At 42.7% G+C, this 12,596-nt stretch overlaps 1 protein-coding gene across 1 annotated transcript in view; it reads right to left on the bottom strand.

The window, feature by feature from the left end:
- Positions 1-12,596, bottom strand: part of npr1a (natriuretic peptide receptor 1a) — a 64,579-nt gene that overhangs the window by 16,358 nt on the left and 35,625 nt on the right. The window contains exons 7-11 of the mRNA XM_061742038.1: positions 8,763-8,898; positions 3,498-3,582; positions 2,049-2,169; positions 465-539; positions 302-379 (exon numbers count right to left, since the gene is read on the bottom strand). Of these exons, the coding sequence (XP_061598022.1) occupies positions 302-379; positions 465-539; positions 2,049-2,169; positions 3,498-3,582; positions 8,763-8,898 (495 nt within the window). The remainder of the gene's footprint in view (positions 1-301; positions 380-464; positions 540-2,048; positions 2,170-3,497; positions 3,583-8,762; positions 8,899-12,596) is intronic.

The raw sequence follows: 12,596 nt of genomic DNA, 5'->3' as shown, positions 1-12,596 counted from the left end.
GTGAAAATTGTCAAATAAGTTATTTTTCTGGTGTTATTTTTCTGGTGATGACTCTAAATGTTGAAATAGCAGTAAAACCACATTCATTGATGAAATGACATAAGGGATGGAAAGGAGGGATGGCAGTTTTACAGGGGGGATGATTTGGACCGTTTTTATTTCAGGGGGGGATGATTTGGACCGTTTTTATTTCAGGGGGGGGGGATGCCGTCCCCCCTCATCCCCCTCATCCCCCCTCATCCCCCTCAGCTCCAGTACTGCTTCTACGGGAGGGCAGCATGTAGAAAGATGCCGTTCTTACGTGTTTTAGTTCAAACAGGACCTTCCTCGTCAGTTCAATGCGCTTCTTGTTGATGTACTTGATTGCTGACAAATTTCCCTGGGGATGACAAGGTTTCCTCTTTACACACAACGCTCTTATTTTAATCCTGTACAGAAACGTGTGATCCCACTGGGTCACAGACCTTGTAGTATCCAGTTTTGGTGTAGATTTGAAAGTTTCCCTCCATGGTCATCAGAGAGCCGTAGTTGGAACCTTTCTGCCATGCAGCAAAAAACAACACAAAAAACACCAGAACAAACAAACACAAATCAGAAAGCACAATATTCCAGTTTCAGTGTGTGTCGTTTGATCACATCTTTATTTTTTTATTTACTTGATTCTGTTTTTAACACATTGATCCTTTAGAACCAAACACACGAATGATCCTGATAAATGTATGTAAATGTGTTAACTAACAGCAATGAAGCCTGCTTCTACAGGACAGTCTCAGAGAATTAGAATATTGTGATAAAGTTCTTTATTTTCTGTAATGCAAATTAAAAAAAACATAAATGTCATACATTCTGGATTCATTACAAATCAACTGAAATATTACAAGCCTTTTATTATTTTAATATTGCTGATTATGGCTTACAGTTTAAGATTAAGATTCCCAGAATATTCAAATTTTTTGAGATAGGATATTTGAGTTTTCTTAAACTGTAAGCCATGATCAGCAATATTAAAATAATAAAAGGCTTGCAATATTTCAGTTGATTTGTAATGAATCCAGAATATATGACATTTTTGTTTTTTTAATTGCATTACAGAAAATAAAGGACGTTATCACAATATTCTAATTTTCTGAGACAGTCCTGTATAAAATAAACTTTTTAAGCTTTCTGAGTGTCTCACTTATCGTGATCTTCTGTAGTAAAAGTCTGTTTGAATGACAAAAATAATGTCACAGTCTAATTATTCTTGATTTACTTACGTTAAATCATTGTCCGTGGCACATTAAATATTAAAATAAAAATATGAACAGCAACTCTTTCATTCATAAATTAGCATGACAATACAGACATCCAAAATAGAAAATTAAGTGATTTACAACTGATTAATGATCATAGATTATATTAAATTCAGCTATTAATAACCTTTGAGATGATATTTTATTTCCTGTTTGTCTTATATTTCAGAGGTCCACAATGACAGTGTAAGCATCAGGGTATAACACAAATAGTGTGAACAGTAGGGATGGGAGATATTTTACCGTTCACGATAAACCGTCAAAAAAATTCCCCACGGTAAGAATTTGTCATCGCGGTAAAAATGATAAATTCCCGTTGGTGACGTTTTTGTGTAAAACTGATTTATGGTTCTGTGTTAAATCCACACACAACGTACGTGAAGGAAGGAAGGAAGGAAGGAAGGAAGGAAGGAAGGAAGATAAATTCCCGTTGATGAGGTTGATGAGGATCTGAGTCATTCCAGTTTTGCAGTACAGGTGTAACTCATTTAATTGGTTTTTTTATCAATTCAATGTAATTGATGTAGTTTAGTATTTAGTATCTTTTAGAGCAGTGATTTGGCTCCAAAGACTGAATGTGGAGATAGATTTATAGTTACAAAGGTGGAGTTGAATTGGTATTTTTTTTTATCGTTATGGGGATAAATGCCAGAAATGATCGTGATACATGTTTTAGTCCATACCGCCCATCCCTAGTGAACAGAACAGAATGAAAACCGACAGGAACACGCTGCTTTGTCTGAGAGCATGTTTTACCAGAGACATGGTGAGTCGGCTGCACGCCCTCCTCAGAACTTTATCCAGGTTGCTCATCTGGATGTCGTCCCAGTAAACTCTCCACAGCTGAGCTGCTAGTTCACTCTCCAGCTTCAGCTTCCTATTCAATAGACAGGAGGACAGGTGTGTGTGCGTGTGTGTTTGCAGAGGTGGTGTACAGGTGTGTGTTAAAAACAGGTGAGGAGTAAGAAGGGAAACAGCGAGAGAAGTGAGGGAGAAACAAGTAAGCAAGGTGTGAATTTATCAGCGGGACAGAAACGGAGGATCTTAATGACCGATGTAAACACAACTTTTGCTAAACAGCTTCTGAAATGCATCACTTAAATGATAGATATTGGTTATACTAAGATGAAAGTTCACCTTTAAGCACTGAGAGAGACTTGTGATTCTCTCTCCTGGTGCTGTCAGCATGTCATGCTGCAGACAACATTTGCAATAATGCTGAACGTACTTATCAACCCTGAATAAACGTAAATTACACTCAAATTAAATGTATCTCTATTCTTAAGTACACTGGAATTTGCAATTTTGTTAAAGAAACCCACAAGGACACAAAGTGTTTGCTTCAGAGCTAAATTGTCATCAATTCATTACAACAGAAGAAAAGGAGCAAGATTCCTACATTCAGGGTTTCTCTGTGTTTACTAAGACAAATGTGTCAGCTCAGTTTCCGTTTAGGAAAAAAGGCACGACAATCTGACTGTAAATCACTTGTTCTGATTTATTGATTATAGAAGAGTCACCTCCAAACTGTGTCAAATGTATGACTCATAATCTGATACAGTATCACATTAAGAACAAGGTTAAGCATGAAAACAACGATTTAAATCTAGTGTAGGTCATAATATATTAAATATGATAACATTTTAATAATATTTGAATTTGCCAAAATGCTTTCAAGAAAATGACATGATTTTATAGACAAAGGCACACATGCATGTGCATGTGCATGTGCATGTGTGTGTGTGTGTGTGTGTGTGTGTGTGTGTGTGTGTGTGTGTGTGTGTGCATATATGTGTGTTTGTTCAAAGAAAAAAGTTTCATATCCTTTGAAACTTTTGAATATTGATTATTTCAAAGATGGATTCTAAATCTCCTTCTCCTGGGCCTCACTGTCATCTCTCTATCACGACGAAGAAAGAGAGAAATAAAGAAGGAGATTGTGTGAAAAGAGGGGAGAGAAGGACGGTAGGAAAGAGAAGTGACAATAGAATGGAGAGAGAGACAGGGAGACGTGCTGTGAGAGCTGGAACCACCACGTACAGTAGCAGCGCGTGCTGCTGCGCATCCTCGTTATCAGCAACAATCTGAGTTTTATACTTTTGCCATGTGGACATTTGTTCAAGGTCATGTGATCTACATGTCTATGATCTACATGTCACTGAGGGTTTACACATGTTTGGAGTTGCAAACATACACATGTCTCACCTGTAGATGAAGATAGTGATGGTGACGATGATAACAAAGACAAAGCAGATCACCATGGCAACCATTTGATGCATTGTAACTGTACCTGTGAGGGAGAGAGAGGAACAGACAGACACCGTGATTGTATGTAGTTGTCATCGGTACTGGAGTTGAGGGGGGATGTAATCCCCCCTGAAATAAAAACGGTCCAAATCATCCCCCCCTGAAATAAAAACGGTCCAAATCATCCCCCCTGTAAAACTACCATCCCTCCTTTCCATCCCTTATGTCATTTCATCAATGAATGTGGTTTTACTGCTATTTCAACATTTAGAGTCATCACCAGAAAAATAACTTATTTGACAATTTTCACCTGTTTCAAGTAAATTTACACTTGAAATAAGTAGAAAAATCTGCCAATGGGACAATTCAGGGGGGTGGTGGATTTTATCATATGGGGACAGATAATTTGTGCTGATTACAAATAATATAATATATTACAAATATATTAATAATAATAGCAGTGACCAAAACAGCTGCAGAAATACTGCAGGAATGACATAGCAGCAGTTAAATGCAGCCTTCTGTAAGCTTTAAATATCCACTGGGCTTACATCAAATACATCAAAACACAACAATAAAAAACACTTTTCTGAACTTATCAATATGACTCTGTCCTTCACAGGATAAGTAAAATGGATCACTGCAAAAACTCTAAATCTTAACAAGAATATTTGTCTTATTTCTAGTTAAAATGTCTCATTTTAGTAAAAAAATCTCATTACACTTAAAACAAGACTCATCACTGGAAAAAACAACAATTTTCACCTGTTTCAAGTAGATTTTCACTTGAAATAAGTAGAAAAATCTGCCAGTGGAACAAGATTTTTTTGCTTGTAATGAGAAGATAAATCTTGTCCCACTGGCAGATTATTTTAGGGGGGATGATTTGGACCGTTTTTATTTCAGGGGGGGAGGCCACCCCCCCTCATCCCCCCTCATCCCCCCTCAACTCCAGTACTGAGTATAGTGCCAAATCACAACAAATGTGGCCTCCAGGCACCCCAAGAATACAATTCAACTCATCCCAAATTAGTCCAATTAATATGAAGCCAAGACTTTCCTGAGTAAGCACCTGGTGACTGTGCAGAAACAAAAAAGTGCAAGGTAGCACTCAATAAGTTCCTACTCTGGCTTTTAGTACAAAGAAAAAAATTGGAGTCTTTTACCCAAATTAAGTACTATGGATTGGTACATGGTTATAAATACTAAAAATTGCTGAGCATTTGAGTGTCTGTGTTTAGTAAGTGTCTCCGTGGGATTGTAGTCTGGGAACGTGATTATACATTAAATGGTGTGTGCGTGCACACAAGCAGTATCAAATCTGTATAGTTGTCAGGAGTGCATTTAGCATGAAGTCTGCAGTTGCTTATGAGTCTTTATGCTCTCTCCTCACCTGTAGACATGTTCCTAGATGTATATGTGTTCAGTAAATGTGTCTAGTATTTGCTTTGAGTAGATTCCTCTGGGTCCAGTGTCAGCTTGGAGCTGACTAAGCCAGCCGTGTACCGGGCTTGGATCGTTCTGCTCTGATCTGTCAGGGGAAGTTTCTGGATGGGAGTCAGTGCAGCAATCTGAGCTGCAGGTTCTTCTCTGCACAAGCTGGTGTTGGAACGTGGTCGTGAAAAAAAAAAAAGGAATATTCACCATTTTATGCGCAGCAATTTAGGAAAATTATATATATCAATTGCATCCTAATTTATCATGACAGGATAAAAAATGAACAGTTTATCTTACAAATAAGAGGAGTTTATAATTACTTTGGACAGGACATAATGGTTTTATGTAATGCTAAATAAATGAATTAAATTAAAAGAAGATGGCAGGCAGAGAGAAAAAAGAGAGAGATTGAGCTGAAAGCTTTGAAGAACAGGATATAAAAGCCTTTAGTTCTCTGCTTTAGGATGGGGAGTGTTTTGAGTCAAACTCTGGCCAATCTGAACCTTTAAAGACATTACAGACACTGCCAGTATTTCTTCTGTGAATTCACATTCCACCCTCCTGAATTCTGCTAAGAAACATTTTAACAAATGATGCAGAAAATGATGAGATCATCATGGTTTTACACAGAGCAGAAAATAACTATACCTTTCTTTTACCACAATAAAGCTGTATGTTCTATGAAAACTCATCCTAGTGCTTATTTATTTATTTGTCCCATTCCCTATTTTCCTGGCAGTTTTGGGGATTTGACAATGTTTTGAGTCCTGAAAACAGACTTACTTTTGATGGGAAAGGAAACATAAGAAACTCCCAAATATTTCTGATTAGCATCTAATTATTATTGAGGAAGAACTATCAGAGAGTGTGCATTTTGGAAATAGCCCAAAAATATCTGTTAAATCATTTGAGGAAATGGTGTCACCTTGTTTACGGAGAAAACAAAGTTCAGTTTATTTACACTAAAGAGGAAAGTTTGTTCTTAACTGATGAAATGAAATAGATGATAGAAATATCCAAGTTATACTCCAGAGCCTTCAGTTTTACTACAAGTCTGCAGTGCTGAGCTGAGCAGAAGGCGTGCAGTTCAGGCCCGGTTCCACGAGGGTGCATCAGCATTGCACCCTCAGTTTATGTGTTTGCTTGCTCAGTTGAAAAGACGAAAAGAAAACTGACAAATCAGTAGACAAACTGACAAAGCGCGTTAAACCTGATTTATGGTTCCGCGTTAGATCGACGGCGTAGGGTACGCGGCGACGCGCGCCGTACGTTCGCGTCCCCGCGTATCTTACGCCGTAAACTCTGCGTTGGTGCAACGCGGAACCATAAATCAGGCAGGGTCCGTTACTCATCTGTTTCCAGCAGTTACCTGCACCGTTTACACAAAGTAACCATGTATATTCGGAAGTGGTTCAAGCACAACCACGCCAGCAAGTTTACAGGACTGTCTCAGAAAATTTGAATATTGTGATAAAGTTCTTTATTTTCTGTAATGCAATTAAAAAAACAAAAATGTCATACATTCTGGATTCATTACAAATCAACTGAAATATTGCAAGCCTTTTATTATTTTAATATTGCTGATTATTGCTTACAGCTTAAGATTAAGATTCCCAGAATATTCTAATTTTTTGAGATAGGATATTTGAGTTTTTCTGCAGGCGTGTGTCTGCTCTCATCTCTGCAGGCGTGTGTCTGCTCTCATCTCTGCAGGCGTGTGTCTGCTCTCATCTCTGCAGGTGTGTGTCTGCTCTCATCTCTGCAGGCGTGTGTCTGCTCTCATCTCTGCAGGCGTGTGTCTGCTCTCATCTCTGCAGGCGTGTCTGCTCTCATCTCTGCAGGAGTGTGTCTGCTCTCATCTCTGCAGGCGTGTGTCTGCTCTCATCTCTGCAGGTGTGTGTCTGCTCTCATCTCTGCAGGTGTGTGTCTGCTCTCATCTCTGCAGGTGTGTGTCTGCTCTCATCTCTGCAGGCGTGTGTCTGCTCTCATCTCTGCAGGAGTGTGTCTGCTCTCATCTCTGCAGGAGTGTGTCTGCTCTCATCTCTGCAGGCGTGTGTCTGCTCTCATCTCTGCAGGCGTGTGTCTGCTCTCATCTCTGCAGGTGTGTGTCTGCTCTCATCTCTGCAGGCGTGTCTGCTCTCATCTCTGCAGGCGTGTGTCTGCTCTCATCTCTGCAGGCGTGTGTCTGCTCTCATCTCTGCAGGCGTGTGTCTGCTCTAGTCTCTGCAGGCGTGTGTCTGCTCTCATCTCTGCAGGCGTGTCTGCTCTCATCTCTGCAGGCGTGTGTCTGCTCTCATCTCTGCAGGCGTGTGTCTGCTCTCATCTCTGCAGGCGTGTGTCTGCTCTCATCTCTGCAGGTGTGTGTCTGCTCTCATCTCTGCAGGCGTGTGTCTGCTCTCATCTCTGCAGGCGTGTGTCTGCTCTCATCTCTGCAGGCGTGTGTCTGCTCTCATCTCTGCAGGAGTGTGTCTGCTCTCATCTCTGCAGGAGTGTGTCTGCTCTCATCTCTGCAGGCGTGTGTCTGCTCTCATCTCTGCAGGCGTGTGTCTGCTCTCATCTCTGCAGGCGTGTGTCTGCTCTCATCTCTGCAGGTGTGTGTCTGCTCTCATCTCTGCAGGTTTGTGTCTGCTCTCATCTCTGCAGGCGTGTGTCTGCTCTCATCTCTGCAGGCGTGTGTCTGCTCTCATCTCTGCAGGAGTGTGTCTGCTCTCATCTCTGCAGGAGTGTGTCTGCTCTCATCTCTGCAGGCGTGTGTCTGCTCTCATCTCTGCAGGCGTGTGTCTGCTCTCATCTCTGCAGGTGTGTGTCTGCTCTCATCTCTGCAGGCGTGTGTCTGCTCTCATCTCTGCAGGCGTGTCTGCTCTCATCTCTGCAGGAGTGTCTGCTCTCATCTCTGCAGGCGTGTCTGCTCTCATCTCTGCAGGCGTGTCTGCTCTCATCTCTGCATGTGTGTTTGCTCTCATCTCTGCAGGCGTGTCTGCTCTCATCTCTGCAGGCGTGTCTGCTCTCATCTCTGCAGGCGTGTGTCTGCTCTCATCTCTGCAGGTGTGTGTCTGCTCTCATCTCTGCAGGAGTGTGTCTGCTCTCATCTCTGCAGGAGTGTGTCTGCTCTCATCTCTGCAGGCGTGTGTCTGCTCTCATCTCTGCAGGCGTGTGTCTGCTCTAGTCTCTGCAGGCGTGTGTCTGCTCTCATCTCTGCAGGCGTGTGTCTGCTCTCATCTCTGCAGGAGTGTGTCTGCTCTCATCTCTGCAGGAGTGTGTCTGCTCTAGTCTCTGCAGGCGTGTGTCTGCTCTCATCTCTGCAGGAGTGTGTCTGCTCTCATCTCTGCAGGCGTGTGTCTGCTCTCATCTCTGCAGGGGTGTGTCTGCTCTCATCTCTGCAGGTTTGTGTCTGCTCTCATCTCTGCAGGTTTGTGTCTGCTCTCATCTCTGTAGGCGTGTGTCTGCTCTCATCTCTGCAGGTGTGTGTCTGCTCTCATCTCTGCAGGCGTGTGTCTGCTCTCATCTCTGCAGGTGTGTGTCTGCTCTCATCTCTGCAGGCGTGTGTCTGCTCTCATCTCTGCAGGTGTGTGTCTGCTCTCATCTCTGCAGGTGTGTGTCTGCTCTCATCTCTGCAGGCGTGTCTGCTCTCATCTCTGCAGGTGTGTGTCTGCTCTCATCTCTGCAGGCGTGTGTCTGCTCTCATCTCTGCAGGTGTGTCTGCTCTCATCTCTGCAGGTGTGTCTGCTCTCATCTCTGCAGGCGTGTGTCTGCTCTCGTCTCTGCAGGGGTGTGTCTGGTCCATACGTGTCAGGCAGGCCGGCATGTCGTTTTTGAAGCCGCACTCGGGGATGTCTGGAGGGGGAGAGCCGCCGGGCCACTGGAAGTCCAGACCTTTCTGCGGGATCAGCTGCTTCATGCTGCTGTTATACACACTCACCACCTGGAAACACACACACACACACAGCCACAAAAACACTTACTGTGTGTCTCTGCAACCAGTACTTGAGTTGTAAAAAAAAGAATCGGGGGGATGGTGGATTTTATCATATGGGGACAGATAATTTGTGCTGATTACAAATAATATAATAATAATGAAAATTGTCAAATAAGTTATTTTTCTGGTGATGAGTCTAAATGTTGAAATAGCAGTAAAACCACATGCATTGATTAAATGACATAAGGGATGGAAAGGAGGGATGGCAGTTTTACAGGGGGGATGATTTGAACCGTTTTTATTTCAGGAGGGGATGCCATCCCCCCTCATCCCCCCTCATCCCCCCTCACCTCCAGAACTGTCTGCAACACACGTCACTAGTCGGTGCTTCACAACTGTCTGTATTTACCTTCAGCTCCTTGTAATCTTTTGTTGCTGCTGATCTGAACAAATCATCTACTGTTGCTGCTACAAATCCTGCATGAGCATTTTAAGTAGTTACAGCAATTGTTATGTAAAAAGGCAGATATGGAATGAGGGATATGTTCTCAATGCTTGGGTGCATGACTCAGTTTCAAAGATAATTCCAGCCCAATCTGTAGACTCCATATAGCAGTAAGCACTGCTGCACAGTTAGGGCAGTAAATTGGCAGTTATATCTACTGTAAGTGCACATTTAACTGCAGCTACTGGTATATTTTCACCTGAGACACCGTCAGCCAACACTGGCTTGAAAGCCGTCCTTCAACATTGCCCTGCCTAAACATAAACCCTAATTCCTACTCATAGATTACATAATTAATTCAAAAATGAGTATAATTCAGCGATAGTGAATGATATTTTAATGAAACAGGTTAAAAAATGAAGGTAACATGTATGAGATTACAGAAGAAGTATAAAATAAACTAATCACATCACCAGACCAGAGTAAATGGAGATGGGACACAGTGAAAACCTCTAAAGTTCATATCTCTTTGGATAAATGTAGTGCAAATGTATGATAATAATGTATGATTTGGATCGTGCAAGATTACGACCCAATCGTTGGTCGTGCCTCGTGCAGTAAACGTGAGGTAACGACGAGAGATTAACACCTCACGACGAGAGATTAACACCTCACGACAAGAGAGTAACACCTCACGACGAGAGATTAACACCTCACGACGAGAGATTAACACCTCACGACGAGAGATTAACACCTCACGACGAGAGATTAACACCTCACGACGAGAGATTAACACCTCACGACAAGAGATTAACACCTCACGACGAGAGATTAACACCTCACGACAAGAGAGTAACACCTCACGACGAGAGAGTAACACCTCACGACGAGAGATTAACACCTCACGACAAGAGATTAACACCTCACGACGAGAGATTAACACCTCACGACAAGAGAGTAACACCTCACGACGAGAGAGTAACACCTCACGACGAGAGATTAACACCTCACGACAAGAGATTAACACCTCACAACGAGAGAGTAACACCTCACGACGAGAGAGTAACACCTCACGACGAGAGATTAACACCTCACGATGAGAGATTAACACCTCACGACGAGAGATTAACACCTCACGACAAGAGATTAACACCTCACGACGAGAGAGTAACACCTCACGACGAGAGAGTAACACCTCACGACGAGAGATTAACACCTCACGACAAGAGATTAACACCTCACGACGAGAGATTAACACCTCACGACGAGAGATTAACACCTCACGACAAGAGATTAACACCTCACGACGAGAGAGTAACACCTCACGACGAGAGAGTAACACCTCACGACGAGAGAGTAACACCTCACGACGAGAGATTAACACCTCACGACGAGAGATTAACACCTCACGACGAGAGATTAACACCTCACGACAAGAGATTAACACCTCACGACGAGAGAGTAACACCTCACGACGAGAGAGTAACACCTCACGACGAGAGATTAACACCTCACGACGAGAGAGTAACACCTCACGACGAGAGATTAACACCTCACGACGAGAGATTAACACCTCACGACGAGAGAGTAACACCTCACGACGAGAGAGTAACACCTCACGACGAGAGAGTAACACCTCACGACGAGAGAGTAACACCTCACGACGAGAGAGTAACACCTTACGACGAGAGAGTAACACCTCACGACGAGAGAGTAACACCTCACGACGAGCTCCTGATCACGAATCGTGTGCTCGCAAGAAAATCAAACGTGTTTGAAATCCTGGTCGCTCCTCGTGAAGGAATCACAGTTGAAGCAGCTATGATCCGATTGGACTCATCCTTTCACAGAGAGCATGTGCAATCTCTGATGTCACGTCAAAAACTATTATTTGTAGTTTAAAGTGTTGCAAATTCACATTACAAATCATGTTTTAATAGCAGAAAAAAAGACTGCATTTCCCACATCTGCCCAGACAATTCCTTGTCCAATCACGACGTTGTCTAATCTTTTTTCATTTATCGTCACACAGAATGGCACAAATTGCTAAGGCAGCGCGTTTGTTCTTGCTGAGCATCTTCGGTGTCTCCCACTTCGGGGTTCCTCTTCTTCCACTTCTTTTTGACGTTGCAGTTCCAGTAACAGAAGTCCGACATGAGGATTATGATCGTATAGTGTGAGCAGACGTGAGGATTATGATCGTATAGTGTGAGCAGACGTGAGGATTATGATCGTATAGTGTGAGCAGACGGGAGGATTATGATCGTATAGTGTGAGCAGACGTGAGGATTATGATCGTATAGTGCAGTGATTCTTAACCATAGGGCCGCGGCCCACACTTGGGCCGCGAAAAAAAAATCAGTTTTGTACGTGTGGGCCGCGAGGGCCGCGGGACTGCATAGCAACTCCCAACCAAATGAGGAGAAGAAGACACTCAGCTAGCTGTACGTGTAATAGTAAGAGAAATGGTGTGCATTTATACAGAAAATCATTCATTTTGCAGTAATGAGTAGGTAGGTTTAGATCCGCCAGGATCAGGGATCGATTACTTGGGTCTGCGCCCAGAGCGAGCGAGCGAGCGCGCGCGCGCGCGGGGTGATCATTTATCCTGACGCGTCCCCGCGGCCGGGGAGGTCGGTGCCGCTCGGGCTTGCGGGCTCCGTCGTTTACTGCTGAAGGATTGTACATGTAGATGTGTGGGCTGACGTGTCTGCTGGACTGGACTGTTGTTCGGGCTTTCTCAAAAGCATCGGAAAGTGACACGGCTGCAGCGGCCAGAGACATGTTTAAAACATGTTTGGGTCCAGATACAGCTGTGAAGCAGCTTTCTCCACAATGAACATAATTACAACTAAATATCGTTCCAGGTTCACCAATGAGCACCTTCACATGTGCATGAGAACCTGACACCATCCAGCCCAGATTTAAAGTCCTAGCAGGAGAAATTAGAGCTCAGTGCTCTCACTGAACGACAGAAAGTGGTGGCATAAGATTAAGGGGAAGAAAGAAAAACTGCAAAACTGTTCAATTGTTAAGATGTGTTTATATTCATTTATTATAAAAATGTGTTGAGACAATTAACAAAGAAAAGGGGAAATTCAAACTGCTGGTAAATAAATAAAATAAGATAGCATTTGAAAAATAAAATAAAATCTATTTTATTTTTAAGAGAAAAAATGTGTAATTGAAGTTACACATGTTAATGGGCAAATATGTACTTTTTTAATATAACAGTCAGATGCAGATGTTGATACAACTA

This window comes from Cololabis saira, chromosome 15 (genome assembly GCF_033807715.1).
Source record: "Cololabis saira isolate AMF1-May2022 chromosome 15, fColSai1.1, whole genome shotgun sequence".
NCBI classification, from domain to species: Eukaryota; Metazoa; Chordata; class Actinopteri; order Beloniformes; family Belonidae; genus Cololabis; species Cololabis saira.
Note: the sequence above shows the minus strand (reverse complement) of the source record. Positions and strands in the feature narration are given on the sequence as shown.